Source organism: Astatotilapia calliptera, chromosome 17 (assembly GCF_900246225.1).
Source record: "Astatotilapia calliptera chromosome 17, fAstCal1.2, whole genome shotgun sequence".
NCBI lineage: Eukaryota > Metazoa > Chordata > Actinopteri > Cichliformes > Cichlidae > Astatotilapia > Astatotilapia calliptera.
Window position 1 is genome coordinate 7,284,548 of NC_039318.1, and position 27,506 is coordinate 7,312,053.

General features: G+C 41.0%; 1 protein-coding gene across 3 annotated transcripts in view; it reads right to left on the minus strand.

The window, feature by feature from the left end:
- Positions 1-8,563: 8,563 nt before the first annotated feature.
- The window catches only part of LOC113008767 (capon-like protein), a 164,684-nt gene continuing 145,741 nt past the window's right edge, over positions 8,564-27,506 (minus strand). For all 3 annotated transcript variants that reach the window (XM_026146485.1, XM_026146483.1, XM_026146482.1), the window contains exons 9-11: positions 14,885-15,081; positions 14,552-14,676; positions 8,564-12,267 (exon numbers count right to left, since the gene is read on the minus strand). In XM_026146485.1, the coding sequence (XP_026002270.1) occupies positions 11,628-12,267; positions 14,552-14,676; positions 14,885-15,081 (962 nt within the window). In that variant the 3' untranslated portion in view covers positions 8,564-11,627. The remainder of the gene's footprint in view (positions 12,268-14,551; positions 14,677-14,884; positions 15,082-27,506) is intronic.

A 27,506-nucleotide genomic window follows, 5' to 3' on the forward strand; every position in this document is an offset into this window, starting at 1 on the left:
TATAATCACATATAATATACATATATATATACATATATAAATATCATAATATATACATATCCATACATTACATATACATATACATATACATACTACATACATATAGGCATATATATATATGATATACATACATATACATTATACATATACATACATATACATATACATACATATATATATATATATATTATATAATATATATATATATATATAATATATATATGTGTGTGTATATATATATATATATATACACACACACACAGTGGGGCAAAAAAGTATTTAGTCAGCCACCGATTGTGCAAGTTCCCCCACTTAAAATGATGACAGAGGTCAGTAATTTGCACCAGAGGTACACTTCAACTGTGAGAGACAGAATGTGAAAAAAAAATCCATGAATCCACATGGTAGGATTTGTAAAGAATTTATTCGTAAATCAGGGTGGAAAATAAGTATTTGGTCAATAACAAAAATACAACTCAATACTTTGTAACATAACCTTTGTTGGCAATAACAGAGGTCAAACGTTTACTATAGGTCTTTACCAGGTTTGCACACACAGTAGCTGGTATTTTGGCCCATTCCTCCATGCAGATCTTCTCAAGAGCAGTGATGTTTTGGGGCTGTCGCCGAGCAACACGGACTTTCAACTCCCGCCACAGATTTTCTATGGGGTTGAGGTCTGGAGACTGGCTAGGCCACTCCAGGACTTTCAAATGCTTCTTACGGAGCCACTCCTTTGTTGCCCGGGCGGTGTGTTTTGGATCATTGTCATGTTGGAAGACCCAGCCTCGTTTCATCTTCAAAGCTCTCACTGATGGAAGGAGGTTTTGGCTCAAACTTTCACGATACATGGCCCCATTCATTCTGTCCTTAACACGGATCAGTCGTCCTGTCCCCTTGGCAGAAAAACAGCCCCATAGCATGCTGTTTCCACCCCCATGCTTCACAGTAGGTATGGTGTTCTTGGGATGCAACTCAGTATTCTTCTTCCTCCAAACACGACGAGTTGAGTTTATACCAAAAAGTTCTACTTTGGTTTCATCTGACCACATGACATTCTCCCAATCCTCTGCTGTATCATCCATGTGCTCTCTGGCAAACTTCAGACGGGCCTGGACCTGCACTGGCTTCAGCAGCGGAACACGTCTGGCACTGCGGGATTTGATTCCCTGCCGTTGTAGTGTGTTACTGATGGTGACCTTTGTTACTTTGGTCCCAGCTCTCTGCAGGTCATTCACCAGGTCCCCCCGTGGTTCTGGGATCTTTGCTCACTGTTCTCATGATCATTTTGACCCCACGGGATGAGATCTTGCGTGGAGCCCCAGATCGAGGGAGATTATCAGTGGTCTTGTATGTCTTCCATTTTCTGATGATTGCTCCCACAGTTGATTTTTTCACACCAAGCTGCTTGCCTATTGTAGATTCACTCTTCCCAGTCTGGTGCAGGTCTACAATACTTTTCCTGGTGTCCTTCGAAAGCTCTTTGGTCTTGGCCATGGCGGAGTTTGGAGTCTGACTGTTTGAGGCTGTGGACAGGTGTCTTTTATACAGATGATGAGTTCAAACAGGTGCCATTCATACAGGTAACGAGTGGGGGACAGAAAAGCTTCTTACAGAAGACGTTACAGGTCTGTGAGAGCCAGAGATTTTCCTTGTTTGAGGTGACCAAATACTTATTTTCCACCCTAATTTATGAATAAATTCTTTACAAATCCTACCATGTGAATTCATGGATTTTTTTTTCACATTCTGTCTCTCACAGTTGAAGTGTACCTCTGGTGCAAATTACTGACCTCTGTCATCATTTTAAGTGGGGGAACTTGCACAATCGGTGGCTGGTTAAATACTTTTTTGCCCCACTGTATATACATATACATATACATATATATATATATATATATATATATATATATATATATATATATATATATATATATATATATATATATATATATATGTATATATATATTTATATATATATTTGTTGTGTATTTTGTTTGAGTGCAGCATCAAAGCTGATTTTTTTTTTTTAGCTTATCTCCCGTCTCTCGTCTCCAAATCCTGCCTGCCACACAGCCATTCATGGCAATCAGTGCTTTTCTACAGTCAAAAGTCCACAAGTTTTTATAAGATCCACAACACCAGTAAGTGAAATTCATCCCAAACCATGACAGAGCCCCCAGCATGTTTTACAGATTTAGACACTCACCTCTCTCCTGATCTCCTCTGTACATACTTGAACCAGCAATTTCCAGTTTAGATTCACTACTCCATATCTGTTGCCTGTAATTTGACATACCTAAGCCTCCCCCCCATTTCCTGAGAATGGTTTCTTGACAGCCATCAAGACTGAGACTGTTTCTGATGAAGCTTCAGTGAACAGTAGATGATTCTCTCAGCTCGTGTATCAGGTCCTTGCTGGATTTTTACCCCCTATTTCTGAAAAAAAAAAAAAAAGACTTTCAGATACAGTTCATCTGCTGTGGATAGTTTTTACACCGGCAACTTCTTTTGTCCTTCACTTGTCCAGTTTCTTCACATTTTCAGGACGCGCTACAGCCCATGCTGAAATATGTAGGTTTTTGGCTAGTAGCTCTTTTTGAATCACCTTGTTGTTGCAAAGATACTATTTCATGCTTGTCAAACCATGTTATCTTTATCATTTTTCATAGATGTACTAAAGAAATGAAACAAATCATGTTTTTTTTTTTGTGACAGGCTGCAATTACAATACAATTTAAACTTGTTTCTTCGGTAAGTTGTCTGTTATGTGTGGACACAACACTGGTTCATCTCTTGAGTTTGATGCTTTTTTATGCGTGAATGATTTATATGTCAGTGGTAAGGGGCTTCACAAACAACCAGAAAGTAAAATAAACATTCCTCTAAAAACTATAATTATAATTCATAACAAACCCCATGATTCTAAATTACCAACATTACCCTGTAATTATTCAGAACTGGTGTAACACTGAAAGTATTGTTTACCTGTTCCTCGTGACAGTTAAAATGTAGATAATGATGACTGTCAGCTTTAAAGCAAAGGAGAAACAAATCATACTAATTTATATGTTAGTTACTTGCAAGGTATTTTAAAAAGACAGACGCTATAAATGATCTCATGATATGGCTCATAAATATTATCTAAGTATCCAAAAATAATATGATATAATTCAATTCAGTTTTATTTATATAGTACCAAATCACAACAGCAGTCACCCCAAAGCACTTAATATAGTCTGCACCCTTATAGGTAATGTGTAACTGCAATATAAGAAGCATCTTCTTGAAAGGTAAGCACTACCTTTCAAAATACCAACGTTATATTTTCTTGTGTCTTTTTCTTTTAAAAACCTGGTGATTAACTGACTGGAACCCCCCAAAACACCAAAAAACATAAGTAATAAGCTGTACTATCAGGGACTGCCATGATTTTTATTATGAGTGCACATAAGCGTAACATCGTAAAAAAGAAAACACTTGAATCTAATGCTGTTTCATCAGTGTGATGTTCATTCAGCAAACATCTCACTAAAATGCAGTTTAGGAACTGTTTGTTCACTTACACTGAATAACAAAACATTTCAATAAGCAATAATCTGCGAACACCAGGGACACTTGAGAACTTTGGAAGAACACTTCTGGTGCGCTGTTGTGTTGCAGTTGCTTTTGTTAAGAGCAACAAGCAGCTTTAATGGGGACAGTTTTGGTTTTACAGTGTGGCTAAAGCTGGTTTGAGGCTTTGTTTGCCTGACAGGGGCAACAGAGTCCTTTTCTTACCTCTCTCTCTCTCTCTCCCTTTCTCACACACACACACACACACACACACACACACACACACACACACACACACACACACACACACACACACACACACACACACACACACACAAATAAAAAACTTCAATCTTTTCCCATGCTGATCAATAAACGTGATAAGAACTCTATCCTGCCAGTTGGCAGTGACTAATGGGTTGGAAAACATGTTTTCTCTTGAGGGTCGAGAGTGCTGCCCACATATGAGAATCACACACAGGATGAGAAAACTTTTGTACGTGTTCAGCGTGATGAGATCCCAGACAAGTTTGTTCACTAACCACAAACGATCCAAGCCACACTGTGAGGACCTGGTGTGTTTGTAGGCATAAAGAAAGTCAGAGATCAATGGCTTAATAACAACACCAGAGTTAATATTCATCAGGGTGTTCTCAGGGGCCAAGCTTTGGTTGAAATGCTAAACTGGTACAATGTTTTTAAAGGTACAGTGTGCAAAATCTCACCACTAGATGTCAGGAGATTGCAAATTGCAGTCAACCAATTCAAGTCCATGACTCTAACTATGGTGGCTCCTAAAGGACAAATACACAAACTGTTAGCCAGCGTTACTGAAACTGTCTGTTTTTTAAGTCTAACATAAGCTGACATTATGTTAGCAATTGTGAAAATAGATAAATGTTTTAGAACCGTGACTTCAGTTCAAGAGATAAGCCTTTAGGTGAGGAGGTGAACATGAGGGTGGAATGAGAGGAGTGGTGATGGGGGATAAAGACAGAATGAGAAAGACGCGTCATACAGCTACAAATGTTAAATGATCAAAAATTGTTTGAAAGAGTTTGTGAACTTTAAATTAAAAGTAACATATAAGTCATACTACGTGTGTGGCCATTCTCTAACCACACACATATCCACATTTAGGCAGAATATCCATCTCAGTCCATCTTAGTTACTGTATTTAAAATGCTGGGGCAATGTGGCGGCTTCCACAAACTGATACCTGCTCCCATTTACTTTTAATGGATTAATTCTAAGTTTATGAGAAAACATCAATTTGTTATGCATTAATCAATGTATATTTACGAGTAAAACATTCTGGTTTTCTATTAAGTCATCTTTAAAAAATTACTGACTGTGCCTTTAAAGCCAAGTAGCACTAAAACACCGGTCACATCATATACTATTACATAATTAACTGACTCAGTTACTGCTACCTGACTTAGAGAGGGGCAAGGGTACTTTACTTTTTTAGATCATACAGTCTGAGTGTCGATATAATGGAAAACCAGGGAATGGGCTAAATGGACTGGTAGTTACAGAAGTGATTGTTTACTCTGAGCACCTGCTCACAGCTGATTTCAAAACACCAAGACTGTGATGGCATAAAAATATTCAAATCCAGGCTTTGTGAAAGGACTTTACAAATCAGCGGGTGACATAATGCTTGCTACATCCTTTTTTTCCACTGTAAAACAAAAAGAATGAACTCCTGCTGTGGCCTCACAGGTTCAGTGCTTATCATTTCCTAACTACTTTCCTTTGCGCTGCCATGATTGGTGGAGGCAGGCCGTGCGGAGGTGTGTGTGTTGGATCCAGGTGTGGACACAGGCGAGGAGACAGAACTAACTTTAACAAAAGGCGAGCCTTTATTATGGCTGATACAGGGGGCAACATAAAGCAGCACGGGCAGTGGCGAAACTAAAGTAGAACCTACACTGGGAAAACTAAACTAAGAAAACTGTGACTTAACTATGACAAAGTAGGAAGACTGGCAATGACTATGAGCAGGACCTTGTGCAGAGTGCATGATGAAACACATGAATCACTTACAGGAACATGAACTGCACAACAATCCTGAAACCCATTAACCTGACATGACATGAGGGATGTAACACAGACGACGTGACGCTGACAAAAAGAAACACGGGACTTAAATACACTGAGGGATAACGAGGGAAATGAGACACACAAGGAGAGCACGGCTGGGAGTAATCTGACATGACAAGACCAAGGGGAAGCGAGACTCAATACATTGACATGGGACACAGACTTTCAAAGTAAAACAGGAAACATAACAGACGCAGACTTGACTAGGGAATACAGCAGACCATAGAACACAGAAACAGAAACCAAAATACTAGAAAAGATAAACTATGACAAAATCAAAATTCAATAATGATACAAAACTCAAAACACTGGGTCACCGACCCAGGACCGTGACATGCGCAGGTTAACTCAATACAAAGACACCCTGCCACCCCATCACTGGCTCTGGACCCCCATGTGCCACCTTATTTGAAAAATCCTAGAAAAGCTCCTGTTTAAAACTACAGTTAATGGTTGCTAAGAATATACAACAGACATTTAATGCACTGTTAATAATGAGTTTACTAATATTTACCCTCTGTTCAAGAAGCTGGAATCCCCCAGGCTACAAAGTAAAGCTATCCTGGAAAAGGTCATCTTCATAGTCAGAAGGCAGGACGATTTACACCGACTACTCCTCCTTACAAAAATGTCTCTTAGCCTACTTTTAGAAAGAATTTGGCTGTTATTGTGGCACAGCTGTGCACCCTTTCATCAGTTTGACACATACCTCTTCATCACAGGGCTGGAGTCAGTGAGCAAACTTTTCTGATGTCCTAGCAGCAAGAAGCATCTGCGAAGACACTGCTCGTTTCATCAGATAATAGAACAGCCTGTATTACATATCATATTATGGCTTCACGCTCACTATGGGATTTATTTTTGATAATCAATGTGAACATCTATTCACTTTCACAACGCTCTGAAAGGCATTCATGGAAGAGCTCATTTGTAGAAGCAGCAGCTTTGTTCTGTCTGTCCTAATTTTCTTTTCAAATCTCTCCGTGCCTTGTAGACCGGCTCATACAAATAAGGCTGTGATGGAAAGAACATACTGTGGATGTACTCATGAAGGCTCAGTCAGACCCAGCCTGTGCTTTGGAGCACAATGCGGCAATCTCACAACATAGGTGTCTATGAGGTGGACTGCACTATAGACAGTATATAAAAGATTGCCATAGCCACTGGGATATCACAGACTGGTTTCAGACTTTGTGTTGTTTTGGAGGCATAACATTATCTTTTTGGATGCAGCTATGCTGATACTAGAGCCAGAAGAGATCATAACTGGACAACACAGTTAGTAACTAATGCTAGCAAGGTTGTTTAGCATGCTGCACCAAAAAAAACCACCAAATTAGCTACAGCTGCCTGTGTTAAGATGCCTGTCATATTTTGTATTTTAAATACATAACAGCGGTACATGTATTCCGTTACTCCCCAACACTGCTACCAAGTTGCAATATGTGAAATATAAGCTCAAGCTATGCAGAGTATCTCAGCTCAATCTCAGTTTGAGTAACTACATAAAAATTAATCTTTCGAGAACAACCGCAGCATGACCTTCGTTCATACTGCTGGGGGCGCTTCCTTATACAAAACTAGCTGAGAAGCTCAGCAGGACACAGCAGAGAGAAACTTGTTGGGTCGAGAAACTGCACCCAGCTATCTCGCGCCCTAGATGATTCATTATGCATGAAGGTCTGGGTTCTTTTGTAGAAAATCAATAAGTGCATCACGTCTGAATTATTAAACAGCAACAAGACCTGCACACACGTCTGAGCTGACCGGTTGTTTACACCAGGGGTGGCCAGTGACCAGGAGTTTCACGAATTAGGACAAACATAGATGAATTAAACATCAGAGCGGTTTCCGCTCTAGAATCCCCGCCACCGCCGCGCCTCTCAGAGCGTATGATCCATCAAACAGAGTAAGGACACACGGGGGCCCATCAACGCTGACTGATGGAACTGATAAGGATGAGAGCTCTGTGCAAGCAGTCACTGAGTGGCAGGCGTGAGCCGAAGGAAAGACAAAACACAGACTATTCCCAGAACAAATGATGAAGAAAAGGTCTTGTTAAGCTTTGAAAAAGACACAGAAGACAAAAAGTGGTTCATGATTAAGTCTATTTTCAGATTTGTTTTCTCAGAAGATTACAGCCATTGGAGGAATTATTTCCCCACTTAAAAAAAAAAAAAAACTACATTAGGAGGATAAAAGGCAAAAAATTATTGAATCATTTTGATTTTTCATTATAAAAAAAGAGACAGTCACATAATTTGCAACAGTTAAAGCAGAATTGCTAAAAGGTCCCAGTCTTTGGGCTTGTTTTGAAAAAGCCTCCACGTGCAGCACTCAGCTTCCTTCATTCATCATGTCTGCTGAAATCATGTCGACCAGCGTTGAAAAGACAAAAGCAAGACACGACGTCACAGACAAAGGGTGGTCATTTTCTTCCTCTCCATTTATCAAATTCTGCAGCAGCTAAATAACGCAGATTGCCTCTGACTGTATATCAAAATAAATCTCTTTCCTTCATTTGTTAGAGCAACAAAGTGATTAGCATTTTCACAGAATTTTCAAAAATAGCCTTACAACATTTCCATAAAAAGTACACTGCTCCTCCTTCATCAGCAAATAAAAGAATTCAGCTTTTTAGTGTTTGTGTCCTCGTAAAGCTGCTCGTTTGCATTCTCTGAACTAATGATCGCGTTGCATTGCTTTTACCTTCTGACTCAATCCGAGTGGCTGTTATCAATCCGTTCCTGCGTGTTTGTTAGATCACATCAAAGCCTCTCTGATAAGTGGTTCATCTCCGTGCTGAGAGACACTTGGCTTATCATCGACCGTCAGGCTACAAGTAACAATTTTTATTTTAGGGTGGTTTTTGTTTCATTTAGGGACCGATGAGCTCTACATAAACATGAAAAAAAAAGAGTTTTGGTCGTTACTTGACAGATTTCAGTTTTTCTGAGCCATTTAAAGTGGGCAGGGCTTCTGCTCACGTTTCATACAACAGATTTATATTCTTGGAGGTTTTGTAATATTTGCTGTTCAAGAAAATCCTCATTTACCTCATGCTGGTGCAGCTCATCAGGCCAAACACAAGCCCTCCCCTCACTTTAAGCCACATTCCTTCTGACTGGTTGCCTCTCACAAACAGTAAGTTTGTACAGTAAGTGGGTGGGACTTAAATGACCATATTAGGGATACCTGACATCATCAGCCTTAGCTATCCTCTATAACAAACTGCTTTGGTTTAAGAAACCCATTTTAATAATGGTGGCTATATTTTCCCTGCTCATGCTGTACACCAGTGTTTGTCAGTAGTTATGTTTTTTTGTAATAGTAAATGATACTTTTTCACTCTTGCATCTACCTAAAAGGGTCAGTTTACACATTTTCTTTTTTCTTTTTCTTTTTTTTTTAAAAAAAGCTACTTTTCATTTCCACCTGTCATCTGCCACTCTCACTTCATGAGCAATGCTCTGGGTGCTGAAAACAGCAGAAAATCTCCACAGTGTCTTGCAGGTTGCTTGTTAAAGCTAATGGGACAATTATGTTTTGTGACTTGGGTGAAATAACTCTTTAATGGGAGACATCAGCTGCTTTATTGTGGTGGTAGATGGCAGTAAGACCAAGTCAGAGAGAGACAGACTGAGACAAAGCTTCCTTTATCTATTTCTCTTTAGCTCCAACATTCCTCTCATTCTGCCGAGCACGACCTGACCATGACCAACGCTGGCTGTGCCTCTGTCTCGCTGTCCTCTGGGAGCTCTTTGATATTTTTAGTGTATCCCTACAAGGACAGCAGGTCACTCACTGAGGCCACTCGCAGAAAATGGGTTCTTTTCAGTGTCTGGGCATTGGGATCTTTGTGTTCACTTTCCACAGTTCAAAAGTCCACTTTAATCCACTCGCACAGATCTGCAGAACAGATGCTCACACAGTAGTGTTATAAAAATACAGCTTTGCTTGTGCTACAATAACCATGGCAACTTGATTGTGCTACTCTTACAGTGATAAAAAAACCCCTTTCTGAGTCAGAAAGTTTCAAATGCGAACTGCTACGACAAAGGTATTAATACACAGGCTTTGGGTTCTTTTTTCCAGAGCCGATGAAGTGAAAGTAAATGAGAGAGATTCTCTTCTGCAGAAATCTTCGCTCCTGCTTTCTCACTAAAATAATGTGACAAAAAACAGCATGTCTGACTGAGCCAATCGCTTCTGTCTTTGGTCTGTCACTTAATGATCTGCTCAAATAAAAACGCACCTCTTTCATCTCTTTCTGCTGACAGCTAATTATCCTGCTCCTCCTCAGCTCAGAAACAACTTTCCAGCAGCCCTCCCTCCAAAAGCTGCCCGTCCCTCCACCCGTCTCTCTTTCGACTCTCCATCAGGATTTTGTGGAGATCACTGGAATTCGCTTTCAGTTCAGCCACAGCGGGAAGATGATTTTGGAAATCTTTATCATGTTGGTGTTTCAGTTATGGTCAAATTATGAGCCTGGATCCAAACACACAGCTCCTTCGCCTTCCAGGCAATCAAATTTTTATGGTACAAACAGTTGCTGAGTCACAACAATTCTGCAAAGATGAGTGGTTCAAAATTCCTCCACAGAGCTGTAAAAGACTCATTGCCAGTTATTGCAAACGCTTAATTGCAGTTGTTGTTGCTAAGGGTGGCCCAACCAGTTATTAGGTTTAGGGGGCGAACGCTTTTTTACACAGGGCCATGTAGGTTTGGATTCCCGCCCCCCTCCCCGAGCTTGGTTCTGCCGGACGTTACGTCTCACTCAAGTGCTTTCTCATCAGATGTCGTCTGATTGTTGGGATTTCTCTCTGTAATTGTAGGGTCTTCACCTTACAAGAAAAAGCGCATCGAGGTGACTGTTGTTGTGATTTGGCGCTATATAAATATAACTGAAACAAAAGTTTAAGTGTGTTCCAAAAATCCATTTTGGAGAAAGTTCTCTTCCAGGTTGGCTCAAGAAGGAACAGGAATCATTTCTTTAGGGTGAAGCTGAGGGTCAAAAGGCTTCGCCCTCCTGCAGTAGAAAGTGCTGCGTGACATTTCATATCGACTGAACTGAAAGGAAATTCCTCGCTAACCTTTTCCATCTTACACATTCACATCCTTTCCGCCTCTCCACCCCTCACTTCCGTCTTCTTTTCCCGAGCCTGCGCCTAACTCCTAACACTTGAGTTTTATGTTAAATGAGTCTAAATGTACATTATATTGCTGTATAACTTTGAGCTGCAGCAGCGTTTGTATGATTTATACCAAAAATGCAATGAAATGTCCCTTTAAATAGAGCGAAAATATCGTGGTGCTAAATACAATAGTGTTTTATCTTAATACTGATAAAATAATATAAAATTTAATGTTTGTGGTTACACTTGCCAATAACTGTCTGTAACATTTTAGCCCATTTAAAGGATATTTCATCTCACTTAAAACATTCATTGTTACATCATCATTACATTAGTGAGGAAGGCATGATATGTTAGACACCTGATATACATAAGAAATACACAGTGAATAAATCAGAAGCATTAAAAAACTGCACAAAAAAGAGTCCCGCTTATTTCCTCTGTTGCTGCTCATTCATTGTCTCATGCTGGTCAGTTTTTGTTTTCATTCATTAACAAGATTCTTGAAGCGCCCAGCTGACCTCAGATCAGCCGTGTTAGAAAGCAAGGCGTAATTACCGTGACCTTTCAGCTAATCGCACATCCGGAAATCAGATTAAAAAAAGATAAAGAGCCCTCGGTTCTGGAAGTACGTGTTCTCTTTTCCTAAAGTAAAGCCCAGAGAAGATCGAGTTGAAAAATTGAAAAGTGGCAGTGAATTTTTGATTTGCAGTACTCGCTGCAGTCTGTTTGAATTACCTCCACACACATTTCTGGGATGGACACTAAGAGAAAAACTTCAAATTCTTTTTGAAATCTACTGAACTGGTTATTTGGCCGCAGCTCTGTGTGTTACTCAAACGACAGCAGGTCTGGATGGTGCTCCATGTCTTCAGTGCTCCCTCCAGTGGCTTTGCTACAGGGGGCGCCATTCCCCAGCAGGACATCCTCGCCCAGGCTGATGCGGCAGGGAGTTTTGCCCGAGCAGGGAGTGGAAGCCAGCCGCGAGTCTGGCCCCGGCGCCTTCTGCCAGATATCGCATTGTTTGGCTTTGGACTCCAGAGGGGGATCTTTATTGATGAGGTCTGGTACAGAGAGCTGGAGCTGGAGCCTGTGTTCATCCATGCCTTCATCAGAGCTTCCCACTTCTACGCCATCCTCTTCTCCACCTATCACTGTATCCACGTTGTCATTGATCTCAGCTGTCTCAGAATCAGCTCCGGGTTTCCTCTCTGCTGGGCCCGATGGCCTCTTTTCCTCCTCCTTTCCCTGTTGCTGCTCCTCCTCATTCCTTATCTCCTCCTGAGTGATGGGGGATGTCTTCTCAGGGGAGGAAGGGAAAGAGGAAGAATCCACAGGGTCGGGGGAGGAGACCACGGGGTCAGAGGAGATCATCATGTCCTGGGTCGTCTTCAGTGCTCGAGGGAGGCGCTTCTTCCCCGATGGGGGTGGAGGGTCCAGCCGAGGGAAGGAGTCAAAGGAGGTGATGTGGCTGGAATAGAAGAGAGGAATAAAGGTAGGGGGAGAAAAGGGAAAATGGAGATTAAGGGAGGCAACGAAAGACAGACAGAGAACGTTTAAGTGGTGACTACAGTTGAAACTTCTGCCATATGCTGCCACAAAGAAGAAATCGATTCCTAAACATATTTTATGCTGATGAAGTTTAGCTGCTTGAATTGACCAGAGCTGTTCAAGCTTAAACAGCATGTTTACAGCCTCATGACTCCCCTTGGTGGTCGTCATGGCAGATCATCAACCTGCTTCTCAGCCTATCCCCAGCATCTATCCCTCTGCATGCCTTCCTTCACTACATCCATGAATCTTCCCTGCGCTTTTCCTCTTTTCCTCCTTCCTGGCAGCTTCATCTTCAACATCCTTTGTCCAAACAATCTAAGTCTTGCCTCTCTGACTTTGTCTTCATACCGCTCGATCTTTCCTGTTCTCTCCCAACAGAAATCTTCAACTCTGCCACCTCCAGATTCAGTCTCTCTTTCAGTGGCACCCTCTATAAACCATAAATCATAGTGTAGCAGGTCTACTACCATCATGTAAACCTTCCCTTTCACTCTCACCACTATCCATCTGTCACAAATTGCCCCTGACATTTGTCTCCACCCATTCCACCCTGCCTGCACTGTTCTTCACCTCTCTCGGGCACTGTCTGTTGCTTTACAAAAACAATTTAGGCTCTGATAGATGGTTTCCTCCTTCATAACAACGTTATGTTGTGTAAAACATCCTAGAACTGCATTTGGATGCAGATAAAAGTAGATGACCTGTCACAGAGCCTACATACAGGAACAAACACTGAAGCTAGGGTTTGTAATAACTAAGGAAGCAATCCATACATAACCCATATGTAATGCTGCATTTACAATAGGCACAAACTATTCAGGCAAAGAAAAAACGCAGCAAAATGAACTTCAGATTTTGCAGTCGGTACACATTAAAACTGTGGGCGGGACTATGACTAAACATGTCAAGAAAAATTGACAGCTAATTGGCTGATGGCCCCGCTGTGCAAAATAATAGAATCCTGTCAGGGGCCGTTTGTTGCATCAAAGAACCACCAATTGTTTCATATTTTAACTGAATGAAACTTTGTCGAACAAAAGCCATCCAAAGTTTGCATGCCGCTTCAGCTGATAGAAGAATGAAACCTGGCAGGATGACTCAGACTTCAAAGCTGCTCTTGCCTACTAATAAGAACAAGCTGAGTGACGGAGGAGGAAGGCGGCTGGAGAGAAGCTACAAGAGCTTAAACCTACATTCGCTCGTGTTCGGAGCTCCTCACTGAGTTCAGTGAGTGAGCGTGTTTACAAAAAACACTCTAAATTCTTAAGCTGTTCCAGATGACGTCAGCACGTAATCCTGTAGCTAGAGGCCAAGGCGATCACAAATTATTACTGTTGTGTGACCTTTCACTGCAGCTGACAGGTGGAGACAGTTCAATAAGCACTGCTGTGCTGTCTGTCCTCAGAAAATGCACCTTTTTGTCACAAAAACAGCATCTTTAACATCAAAAACCCAAGAAAAAAATATAAACCTTGTTAAGGAGGTCAGAGGCTTTGCAGGACTTGCGTTGTCTGGGGAACAGGGGAAGGTCCTGCGCACCTCATCGCATGCATTCACGTTTCAAAAATGAGAAGTGAGTCAGCTATAAGTCTGCCGAACCAGCTGGTGGTCCAGAACAATCTTTAGATCGCTGCTAAATGAAGCTAAATCTCTTCTGGGTGCAGCGAATGGAGATAAATGGAACCTGAGCGGCTGAAAAATGACTTTTACTCGGCCAATCTTCAGGAGAACAGACGAAAAATCCTCCAAAGTACGTTTATGAGAGTACATAAACATGTCAAATCGGCATATTCAAAAAAAACAAAAAATAAAATAAACCCCCTGAAACTGAAAACTTCAAAGTGAAAAACTGGCTTATTCAATTCCAGGCATCTCCCAGGCACCTCTGATGTATCATCATTAATTTAAAGCCACATTTCACAGGAAAAATCGTAAATTATTCACCTTTTCTGACCCACAGCCCAATTCTGCAGTGATAGATACGTCCTCTGCTCAGTATAGGTAATGGAATATTTTTGAATAAATTAAGATAATGTCTTTCAGTGGGTTTATTAATTAATTAGACGTGTGGAAAGGCCTCCGAGTTTCACATATTCATCCTAAAATCTTTTGACGTAGAAGCCTGTTAATTATTTGGGGGGAGCGGTTTGCTCAGTATTAAGATGAAGTATGAATGTGTGTGTGGATATGAGGGTGCATACCTGCTGGCAGCAGTCTCACTGAGTTGCTCCATGCAGCTCCAAACTGCACCAACATTCTTGTTGACCTCCGTGACCCCAATGTCTCCGAGGTTGCTGGGCTCTTTTCTTCTTAGCAAGTCATTGACCTGAAAGAAGGCGAGACGAGAAGGAGAGAAAGGTTTAACCTTTGCAGGTAGTTTTGATACAAATGTTTATCGGCTCAGCTGAAAGAATAAAAAGAGCTTAAACCTGCGTCCCTTTCAATAAGTCACACTATATGAGCTTATTTCAAAGGGTAAAAGAATACAGGACCTGCTGAGCTCAATGTCCCGTTTCTGCTTGTGTCGCACTAACCTTTGCCCCGACTGCCTTGCCCAGGTTAATGGCATTTTTCAGCCTCTGCTGTCCTCCAGAGGAGGGCGAGTCCACGCAGCTGGACCCCGGGTTGGAATTAGTCGTTGCCGCGGCGCGCCGGGTCGAGGACGGCCCTGGCCTCGAGGTCTGGGGACTCTGCTGCTGCGCAATGGAGTTCTCAAACATACTTTGATCAACTGTTCACAAAAGAAAAATGGAGAGGGAAAGAGCAGAAAGGGAGAGAGAGAGGGGTAGGTGAATACACAGTAGGACTTCAAAAAAAGAGCATGTCTGCTTTTAAAAGAGCATGCTGCAAAGCTGCAGGCCTTTCAAGTCTTAGGCAATACTGGTGGGATTTTTTACTCTGGGATACACTAACTTGGATCTTGAGAGAAAACAAAGAAATATTCCACTGAAACGAACACTTCTGATTGGTGTTTTAAAAAGTTCTTTTATTTTTTCCCCCTTCCAAACTACTGGGCAAACTTTTCTAACCAAATTCATCTTTTGTAGAGTGTTTCTTCAAACATGTCACGTTCTTATGACGCGCTCTGCAGCTTTGCATTGTAACACGACGATTCAAAGGTTTTTCATGACAATGCATTTACATGGGAGGGATCTAGCTGGCAAAGCGTAGTAGATCCACTGATATCACAGAATAATACATAAAACAATACAACAACAAAATAACACCACTGCAGCAACACATGCACAAACATAGGCGGGAACGATCAAGCAGAAAAATACAGGATGAGAAAAAGCAAAAAACCCAAAACAAAACAAAAAGGCAGCTCAGGTTCAGTCCACTTAAGACAGACGATCTTACCTCTTGGAGAGAAACAGTTCTCGGAAAGCATTCAGTAAGACACAAAGTATCAGATATCAATCATTGTACTAGTCAAGCTGTTTCTGCTTAGTCATACAGTACTGCTACAAGGGGACACTTTGGGGAAGGCAACAGCTAAAGAGCACAGCTGCAGCTGTGTACGCATATCTGAAAGGTACATTGTCTTCATCAGATAAATGTGGAGAAAATATAGCTATTTGGAATCAGATGGCGTATCAAAGGGTAACCTTGACTTCTCTTGTGCACACACAAATATTTCACTTGCCATCCCAATCAGGAGATCTGCAAAAAGCCCATTAGACAAAAGGCCAGAGGAAATGTGATCTGATATTATGAATCAACTGGATACAGAAGGCATCGACTTCAAGGAGAGAGAAAGAGCTAAGTGAAGAACAGAAAAGGATACGTTTTGGTACTTTAGAGCGCGCAGAAGGCAGAGAAGAAAAGTGCAAAGAAAAGAAATGTCAAACTTGGAAGTACGATCGAAACCTTACAGATAATCTTACTATTTTGGCGCCACCTGGTGGGTAAAATAAAGCCAATAAACAACAACAGTCCTGGTCTGTAAATATCTGGTGCCACAGCAGTTGTGTGTTTTTAAGAAAGTGGCAATGTTCAGCCCGTTTTCTGAAACAGCCCAAACATTTGCACAATATTAACTGCACTGATTTTCAAATATCTTTAGCATTTGCAGCAGTAAATATAAGCAAACTGACGATGCGACCTCAGGCTTAGAAAATTAGAATATTTCAGTATTTTCTGATGTTATATATCTCAAACCTTTAATTGGTTCAACAGGCAATCAGTTAGTGGTTTACGTGATACTTAACAAAAACAATATTGCAGAAAATAATGCTCTTTAAGAGTTAGCTAATACAGTACATCAGCGAGCAAGTCATTAGCATCACTAACCATAACTCTGCACTTCCTGCCACCAAATAAGTGCTTATTATGTGTGCATCATTCTAAGTTTCTGTGTATTGGCATGACTGCAATTTATGCTTTTGTGTTCCACAAACACACTTCTTTAAATAATTCAACTAAGCATTTTTCCACAAATAACAAACAGGTTCCTGACATTGCTAACAAATGGTATACTGGCACAGATTTGCTTAATTAAAGCTGTGATGAAACTGGAGGCTAATTTATGAATCTTTCTGGAATGTTTGGCCTGCCTGCGAACATTATTCTTATCTTCTGACTGTTTGTCAAGGTAATCGAGTGATCTCTGGATCAATAGTCTCCTGTTCCATTGGCCAAAAAACATCCTTGTTGATCCCACCAGACAATGAGGCCACACACTTCTACATTACCTTGCAATGGAGAGTCAACGGAAAGACCTTGTAATGTAGTAACCCCACAGTAGCCTGTGAAGGGCACCAGGAAGAGAGGTGTTTGTGATACAGCCTCCATTGTACTCTGAAAAATGTATGTGTAAGTCTCAACGTTAAATGTTTTTGCAGGTTTCCTCTCTGCATGGTGAAAAGGTGAAACCCGCTGTTTGAAAATGAGCCAGAGTGTCACTGGCTGGCTCATTTACACACAGATGCAGTTAATCATCACTATTTATGGGCATTTCACTGCTGGACAGTCCCCGAGCCAGCTCTGAACCTCTGTTGCTTTTATGGCTCACTAAAATGAATGCAAATTCAAAGGCTTTCCATTGTGCTATGTTAAAATGCCAGCATTTCCACTGGGACTAGAGGTCAGCTCGTCCTGGCTAAATATACCATCAGTGAAACACAAAAGACTTAAAGGTTTTAAAACAAAAAGATATTTAGTCTTCATGGACATTACTGGCAATGCATTTCTAAGTGTAGTGCTGGATGAATGCATTTCCTGCCAGCAGTTTATATTAAATGGACAATGAGGACATGTGTGACCTTCCACGCATCTTCCAAAATATGCAGCTGCTTTTATTAAATATATAGACGTTCCCATCCATCTCCATGTTCAAAAAGCAATCCATCACACCAAACAAACAAATAACCTGTTTGATCCACCCAGTCAAAGGCAACCCATCTAGGGTCAGAGTCAGATTAATGGCCATCCCTTTTTAACCTCTTTATATAGAATTTTCTCCTGTTTGGAAAGCCTAGATTGAAAAGCTTTAAATCATTATCAGCGATAACCTTATCCTAATTCTGCATTTTGGAGAAAGGCAAAGCGGGTGTCTTTTGGAGTGTGTCATTTAGAATAGTTAGTCTTTGCTCCCTGAATGCCAAGACTTGAGAGAAAAATTTTATGAAAGTAAAAATAATATATTCATTAGGGATGTACGCGATTAGTTGACTAATTGTTGCTACTGGCACTAGTCGGTACCAGACGTGGTAGTCGTTTAACATTTGATTGATGCCCAGTAAATTGCTGTGTCTTAAATGTTATGGAGCATCTGCCACCAGAAGGAGCATTGTTTATGAGAAAGGCCATAAATCTTTAAAGCTATGTTTTCATTATTGTTATTATTACTGTTAGTTGTTTTAAAGGCAAAAGAATGCAATTGTGGATACAACGGACAGAAAAGACAGTGAGGAGTTCAGTCAGTTGGTGGCGGGCTTAGGGTAGAGCCCTTATACCTCCACATTGAAAGGAACCAGTTCAAGTGGTTGCCTACTGGGTAAGGTGTTCCGATTGGGCATGTCCTACCAGGAAGAGACCCCAGGGTAGACCCAGGACACTCTGGAGAGACTCTTCTTCATCCTTCTTCTCCCTTTTTGCACATATAATGTGCAATGTTTATAATGCATAATGCAACATACCAAACAGCAGCATTTAAATTATGATTCATTAATGAAGAAAAACAATAGACATTTTTTGTCACTGTCTATTAAACTGCCAGGAACAGTTGCCGGGAACATCACTAGTTAGAGTTAGGGTTGGGATCAGCAGCAATGATGACTGAAGTGATGATACGAAAATGTAGGTGACCTTATTTGAAAGGTAACCAGTTTCTAAAAAAAGATTTTTTAAAAAACCCAACATGGCAGTGTGGTTATATTTCAAACACTAGGCCTGGACGATTAACTACAATACATTGGTTAAATCCATCCCATGTTTCTTTGTGGGGCCTTGTGATACCATTTTCATTTTAAATGGAAAATAAAGTGGTGGAATCACTCTTATCTCTAAACAAATGGGATCTCTGATCACCTTCCAAAACAAGTGTCTGCTTTCATTAAATATGAATCATTTTACCATGCACCTCTCTATTTCCCACAGTCCAACATACTTACATCACAGTCCAAAAATAAGATGATTATCTATTATCTTAAGTTTAATACTACACATTGTGCTTCCTCTGGGAGTGTGACACCTAACGTAACCTTGTGTATTCACCATCTTAATGTACAATACCATGCCAGGCATTTTTTAGACTTGTAGTCATCATGCACTACCATCAAGAGGGACTCTGATCGTCCCAAATTCCTTGTACCGTGGGACAATGAGCCCAAACATACAGCCACAGTTATAAAAAGTGAAGAACAAGGAGTCCTGCTACAGATGCTATGATCCCCACAGAGCTCTGATCTCAACATCATGGAGCCAGTCTGGGATTGCACAAAGAGACAAGAGATTCTGAGAACCTGAATTCATAAAAGAACTGAGGGAAATTCTCAAAGATGTGCGCAAACTCTTACATTCCAAGTATTCCTGTGCTTGAAAGTAACGTTTCAACAACACTGGATCCATTTGAGTTCTATACCAAAAAAGCAACAACATTTATCCTACTTTGAAAAGAAAATATTTAAGAATTCAAAAGCAACTTAACTTAATACAGCTGTGAGACATGCTCCCCTGGTAAAACAAAGGCTCACACAGGTAGAAATCCAGTCTGCATGATGGATTCTTTTCAAAGTTAGAAGAAAATAAGATTTGAAAAATAAACACCAACTAAACTAATGTCAGAGCAACATGTAAACAGCGCACAGACACACAGTCTCTGTATCTCTACTCATAAAAAATCAAACCCTTCTGAAACCTTACACCAAAATCTGACGTGCATCTCCCAAGAAATCAAAGAAGGGCCTACAGCTATAGTGACCGGGAGGTCTAGAGCAGGTCCACTGCCGGTTCAGATAGAGGGGGAGGAGGTGGAGGTGGTCAACAAGTACAAGTACCTCGGGCTGTGGGTGGACAATAAACTGGACTGGTCATGCAACACAGAGCACCTGTATAAAAAAGCCCAAAGCCGACTGTACTTCCTCAGGAGGCTGAGGTCTTTTAACATCTGCAGGAAGCTCCTGAGGATGTTTTACCAGTCGGTGGTTGCTGGAGTACTTTTCTATGCTGTGGTGTGCTGGGGGAGCAGCACAGCAAAGAAGGACTCATCCAGGCTGGAGAAACTGATCAGGAGGGCTAGCTCTGTGGTCGGCATGAAGCTGGACACTCTGGTGACAGTGGCAGAGAAAAGGACATTAAAGAAACTGATGGACATTATGGACAATGCTGGGCATCCTCTGCACACGGCCATTAACAACCAGAAGAGTCTGTTCAGTGACAGGTTGCTTCTCCCAAAGACAAGAACTAACAGACTTAAAAACTCCTTGGCTGTTCAGTCCTGGTGATTCTGCTTGTGCATTTCCAACTTTCTCTTCTCAGTTTTCATCAGTGAGAGACTGACTAACGTCATCTCAATATGAGAAAAAAATGATCAATAGATGGACTCACAAATCCAATTCAATTCAACTTATATTGTGCCAAATCACAACAGTCACCTCAAGGCAGTTTATATTGTAAGGTAAAGACACTACAATAATACAGAGCAAACCCCAACAGTCAGATGATCTCCAACAAGTACTTGGCAACAGTGGGAAGCTCTTGCTATCAGTTTACACCGCATAGAAAACATGGAAGATGACTACAAGGTAATCAACACATACAGTAACACAGCAGCACGAGCATGAATGCGGGCAATGATGTCGGCCTCTTGCATTGGTTATGTCGTAGGCTCTACACAGATTCCCAGCAAAAATCTAAATTCAAAGCAACCTCCGTGAAGCCCACATTAAAAAGCAAATTCTTTTGCTTAGGTGGTTTCAATCATGGGGAGACGCAGCGGTGTGGTGGTTAGCGCCGTCTCCCTGGGTGCTCCCCACAGTCCACAGACATGCATGGGGTTAGATTAACTGGTGCAACTGACTATAGGAAGGTAAGCATGAATGGTCTACGTGTTGGCTCTGAAACAGATGTTGAGGGTGTACACTGGCACAGCGCCCTGTGACATGGACATGGATGGGCTCCAGCCCCACCGCGACCCTGAACTGAATAAATGAACAAAAAAATGGATGGAGGGTTTCAATAACAAATAAAAGGCACTTCCTTCATTACCAGCAAACTGGCAGATTTCAGTGAGTCCAACTTCCTCCTGACAGGATGCTCATTCACAGCAGCTTATGAGCTGTTCTGTTTGATTTGTCATTCCCTGTGTTGAGATTTACTTCCAGCCTCTTAACCGAGAATTTCATTTGGCCTCTCACGGATGGGCTTCTGTGCCTCAGCCCCTGTGTGATCTCATATAAGGTCACACAGGTGTATTTCTATCCTACAAATCTAGCCTACTGAAGCCTTAGAATTAGACAAGTAGTGCAACTTAGATGTTAAAACCACAACAATGACGCGATGTCCCAGTTTCAAACTTTTACCAGTTGCTGTGGTTTCAGTGTGCAGTCTGAAAAGTGAACCACAGATTAAAAAGCACAGGCTGAATTCCACAGTTAGAATGAAACTCGTGTGAGCCACAACGTGTTTATGTTCCAGCGCGCTCAGTGAAACATGTTAAGCTCCTGCATAATAACTAGAATAACGCACTGTCAGCATTTGCAAGTTGCATGCTTTGTAGTATTAATAGATGCTGGTGCAGAGACTTTCAGTGCCTGATGCTGAAAATGATTGGAGATAATGGCAACGCCCAACACAGGAAGCATACAGTGGTTATAAGAACAATGAAAGAGCGACAGAGACACTCAAAGAATCCTGAACAAAAGTGTTTAAATGTAAACTTAGACACACTGAAGTCTTACAGTGTGTTGAATTAATGTGGAACCTAAGCTGCAGTGAGTGATTTCATTGTTTGAATTTATACCCGTCTGTGGAACTGTGAAACTGAGAGGTTGACAGAGGATCAAATAAATCTCACACAAAACAGTGACTGAAACACAGACACGGAGAGAATTGATTGAGTCTATACGCATAGTGTCAGAGCTTTGAAAATGACAATGAACACTAGCTGCTCTTTTGGTAATGATCAAGCTAGATTCTATTACAGCTCATTACATTTTGCTTAACTGAGGCATTATCAATATACTGTGTTTATTCTAAGGAGCTTAGAAAGAAAAGCGTCTTGACTTCTTTAAGCTGCTTGAAAGAGTTTCAAGTTTCACGAGTTTCAAGCAACTTAAAGAAATTCAGACGCTTTTCTTTCTAAGCTCCTTAGACTACGATGACCTGGATGACAGAGAACCTTCACAGATACTGTGTTTAGACTCCGTATTACCAACAAACAGCTCTACTGCACTTACTGAGGTGTAGTTGCCATTCTGGGAAAGTGTGTGCCCAACCACAGTTTATATTCAAGCAATCTAATTAAAAATATGTCCTGCCCCCGTCAATCAACAGCTAACTGCACAGGTGCTTTTTATACCTCAGATTGTTGCTGTTATGGCTCTGTACTCTGTCCTTTTATGCAGAACATCTTGTCTTTAAAGCAGCTTGTGGATAATTATTCAAGACCGTTTGCATTTTGATTCAGACTTGATCTGAAACTGTGCATGTGCAAACCCTTGATGGAGGTATGACTCAGAAAGGAGAGAGCATAAGTGCCGTAAATTGCCTCTGTGAGCTGTTTGAGACTCTGCTGCAGCTCCAGCTGCTGCCTGTGGGGATGAGTGGACCAAACACTTGTCCCTTTTACCTCCTGCACTCCCCTGAAGAGACGCGGCACCATGTTTCAAATTCCTCTGCACTGAAAACTGAGATGTCTTCAGACAGAGGTTAAGAATAATCATATTCTGGAAAAAAAAGAAGAAGGTATAAATGTTAATCGCTCCAGTTACTTTAAGTCAGAAAACTCCCACAGCCTGTTTGTTCAGTTCTGGAGGAGTGTGCACAATATTGACTTGTTTACTCCTTGTGCGCTTGCGTTTGTGTGTGTGAGTTGTCTTTTAATTACAAACACGCCTGAAGGACTCCATCTGTAATAATTATCGTTCATTAACACTGAAATGAGGATTTTGTTTGTTTCTTCGGGAGCTGCTGTGGATTAACAGCATTATTCAGACAACAGCCAGATTAGACACAGAGACAGGGAAGCGTGCAAAGTGGGAAGGGGCTATTTTTAATGTGTAATCCGACGTGTAATCCCTCCCATCCTCATGTATACCACCTAATTAAAATAGCTTTTTTGATATCCAATCAGTCCTGCACCCTGAAGAATAAGCAGGAAAGAGAGTGACGAAAGAAACAGGAGTAAAAACAGACATTTACTGAGCACCAAACAAAGGAGTCAACAAAACCAAAGAGCTCACTCCCACTCATGTACTCGCTTTGGATGCTAAGCTGAATCCAACGTAACGCTCATGCAATCTTCTGCAATCTACAATCTTACAGTCTGACTGTAGGTCAATCTGTGTGTGTGTGAACAAAGGACGCCTTAAGAGAGTGGCCAGAGAGTCCACAGACAGTTCAGTGGCCGTCAAGTTAGATTAGGCTGTTCTCAAAAATGATTTGTATTCACATTTGTCTTTACACAACTTGTGGATTTTTCCAAAGCTGCATGCTGGCAGAGCTGGAAACAGCCATGTTGTGTGCAGGTGGAATAATGATGTTAAGAATTAATGGCAGAGTGTGGGTGTTCCTGATAGCATGGTCCAGATGTACACCCACTTTCTTAACTGTTTTGCCAATTCAGGGTCGGAGGGGAGCTGGAGCCTGTCCCAGCTGTCAGTGGGCACAGTGTAAAATAAAGTTTCTTCATTTCACCTTCAAGCAAATGATGCTTTTAGAGCTAAAATAAGTACTAAATAATTGACTATCACATTAAAAACAATGTGTTTATAGGGACTGTTTGGTTAATCATCTACAAATTTTGCTCACTAGAAAGCATCACTGGGGTGATGCTGGGCCTCAAGGACCAGCCTGCAGGACACTGGTCCTTGAGGCCTGGAGTTGGACACCCCGGCCATAAGCCAATCAATCAATCGCCACTGATTCCCATTTAACACTTTGAGGCTTTAAAATGTCAAAGCCAGTGGGTGATGTCATGAGTGTACTTTGGTTGGTGAGTAATAGGTTAATCAAACATACATTATAGATAAAGTTAATTACTTGGCTTCTCATGTGCTTTTGTTACTGAATGCACTTAATACAGTGAAAAGCTTTTACCTCACTTTGCTGTAATAGGACCTGCTGTTTTCTGAACTGCAACATCACTTTTTAAAAGCAGCGCATTTTGTCAATACCTTTTAAGAAAAGCACATGATTTGGCTCAGGAAGATTGTACTTGTTATAGTCTTAGCAGGAATCAGGTAATAGCAGCATTTGGGAACAGCAGAGGTATTTGCTATGTGCTGGTAACCTTTACACCAGTGGGAAAAAAGTAGCTTTCAAGTGCACTCACACCTCAGCTTTGAGAAATGTTTATTCGAGCATTGAACTTCACTTCCTCACTCCTACTTCCTCTGTAAAACAAATGTCCCTACATAGTCTATCTACAGCACCATGTTTAATCACTCATATTCAATCAGTCACTCACCTATCTGGTGTTTAATCAAGGTGTAATTGCCTCTGACGCTTAATAGCACCTCAGCTCCTTAAATCTTGATTAAAGCTTTTGTCTCTGTGGTAATGTCCATTTTTCCACGCACATCTTCTATCATAATAAGTAGTAATGCTGAATTATGATGTGATTATTGAGTACAGTTTTTATTATGTGGTACTGGTAATTGGCCAAATCAGTTTTCGCTGGCCTCCCAGGGAGCTCCCTGTGAGCTTGTAATCATCCCAGCTTGGCTTTGGCATCACCAATCAAAGTGGCAAACTCCCTGCTTTGTTCTTAGCTGAGGGTAACCCACTTCTGTCAGAGACAGCACACACAGAAACACAGACACACAGCGACACACAAACTCAGAGCCTTTTCTCCTCTTCACTGAGAGAATTTGACCGAAGCCCCCAATGTTAATATGGAAGAAAAAATTTACCAAAAACTAAAACATTTTAACTGCTTTCCAACAAGAGTAAAGGCCTGTCCAAATATGAAGAAATCTGCTTGTTGCCCATTGCACTGACACTAACATTCCAGGCTCTGTTGGAAAGACACGCTCTTGTATATTTCACACCCTGACATGTGTCAGCCCACAGTATCCTTTACGGTCGGCTTCTTCTTTGCATGATAGATCTTTAACCCATCGCGCAAATCTGTGGATGGCACGGTGAACTGCATTCGCAGACAGTGATTTCTAGAAGTGTTACTGAGCCCGTGTAATGATATATGACAGAATGAGCTCTGTTTTTGTTCACTGTTTCCTGAAAGCTTAAACATCAGAGGCATCCAATACTGATTTTCAGCCTTGTCCCTTGCACACAGCCATTTCTCCAGATTCTCAGAATCTTTTAATGGAATTTTGTACTCTAGATAATGACACCAAAATCTTCACAATATTATGTTGAGGACCATTATTCTAAAATATCTGGAATAATTTGTAGATGCAGATGAACCTCTGCTCTTTTTATACCCAGTCACATTACTGACCTGTTGCCAATTAACGTAACTATTTACAAAATGTTCTTTCAGCTCTTTAATGTAATACTGCTTTTCCAGCTCTTTGCTGCTTCTAGTCCCACGTTTTGAAGACATCTTCATTTTCTCAGTTTAAACATTTGATATGTTTTCTTTGTTCTACTGTGAATAAAACATGAGAGACTAGCAAGTCAACCTTTTTTGGAATTTTGATTGAAAAATCAGTAGTGCTCAGTGAGAGATGAGAGAAGCAGACAAAGCTGCATCCCAGTGAGCTGCTGTGAATATGCAAAGAGATGCGTGCAGGGCTGAAAGGATGTGTGAACTGAAACACTCTCACTTGAACACTAAACATACTAATCTTCAGGCCAGACAGGGTCATTATCGCTGATGTATTAAATTAGAGCTCTCGCTTGGCTACATTAACATATGAGAAAAGTATTAGTACAAGAGAGGCCAATCACGTATGCAAATTCAAAGCAAGGGGGAAAAAATCTGCTAAGGAAACGGAAAAAGGTAGAGCCGCTTATCAATTTATGACTAGGTGTCAGTTTAACATGAATGATTAAAGTGAGGGGGCTCTGGTAAAAGTCTGCTTTTGATGATGAGGGGGCAAATGCAGGAGAGGATTAATGGAAGAAGTTTCTGATTGTTCAGACTGAACTCTCACTGACTGCTCTCAGGCTGCTTTGAGTCTTTTTCTACTTTTTCACTTCCATTGTAAATATTCTTATACAACAGTGTTATCTTGCTGTTTTCTCACGAGATCAAAAAGTCTGCTATTGTACCTTTAAATAAAATAAATGCACCCGATTTTAAATTGGGGACCACTCCTTCAAGGCTTTTTTGTCTTGCAGTTTTCAGCACTAAAGCTACATCGACCACAGACAGATGAAGTGAAAAACACTGATATATATATATATATATATATATATATATATATATATATATATATATATATATATATATATATATATATATATATATATATATATATATATATATGACCAACAATATTTTCACGGCCTTTAAGGTGTCGCGGATAAATACAACAAAATAAAACCAGTACCAAAAAAAGAAGACGAGCTACTGTAACTCACATTGCTGAAAAAGTTCGCGCTGGCTTGAATAGACAGTGCATCACAGTTTGCTGCCTATTGAGCTTCATAGTCTCAGACCATTCAGGGTGCCTATGCTGACCTCTGTCCACCACTGGAGCATGGAGCACTGGAAGACGGTGGCCTCGTCTGATGAATCAGGTTTTTCTTTGACAACACGTGGCTGGCCGGGTGCATGTGCATTGCTTTCCTGGGGAACACATGGCACCAGAATGCACTATAGGACCCAGGCAAGCCGGCAGAGACAGTGTAATGGGCAAAGTTCTGACAGAAAAACCTTGGGTCCTGCCATCCATCTGGATGTTACTTTTGACATGGTATGTGAGAAAAAACAAGTTCGATCCATAAAGACCCCACCTCACCATTTTACAAGACATAAAGGATCTGTTGCTAACATCTTGGTGCAGATACCACAGCAAACCTTTAGGGGTCAGGGCTGTTTTGGCATTAAAAAGGACGACCAACATGATATTAGGCAGGTGATGATAATGTTATGCCTCATTGGGGTACATTTGGATGTCCCACCCTGACCATTCACATTTGTAATTTTACCAAAGAACTCACAAAAAAAGCAAATATTTGATTCTGTCCTAAAGTGACCCAAACATCATGTCTACAATCATCACTGTTAACATGACGTGAGCTTTGGGCTAACAACCGACACACCACACAGCTGTCTTCATTGGAACAGCCTACAGGCTGCAAGTCCAAAAGTGGTGCATCACAACAGTCCTTTAATTAGCCACAAGAGGTCAACAGTAGGAGGAATATCATATTCTGCATTAAGAAATATTCCTGCATTAGTGTGCACTTTTTCTCCATCTGCAGTGTTTAGAAGAAAATGCTAAATCAATCAGCTTTTAATTGAAAGAACTTAACAAATAACACAATCTTAATAGATTTGATAAACTTTAAATTAAGACA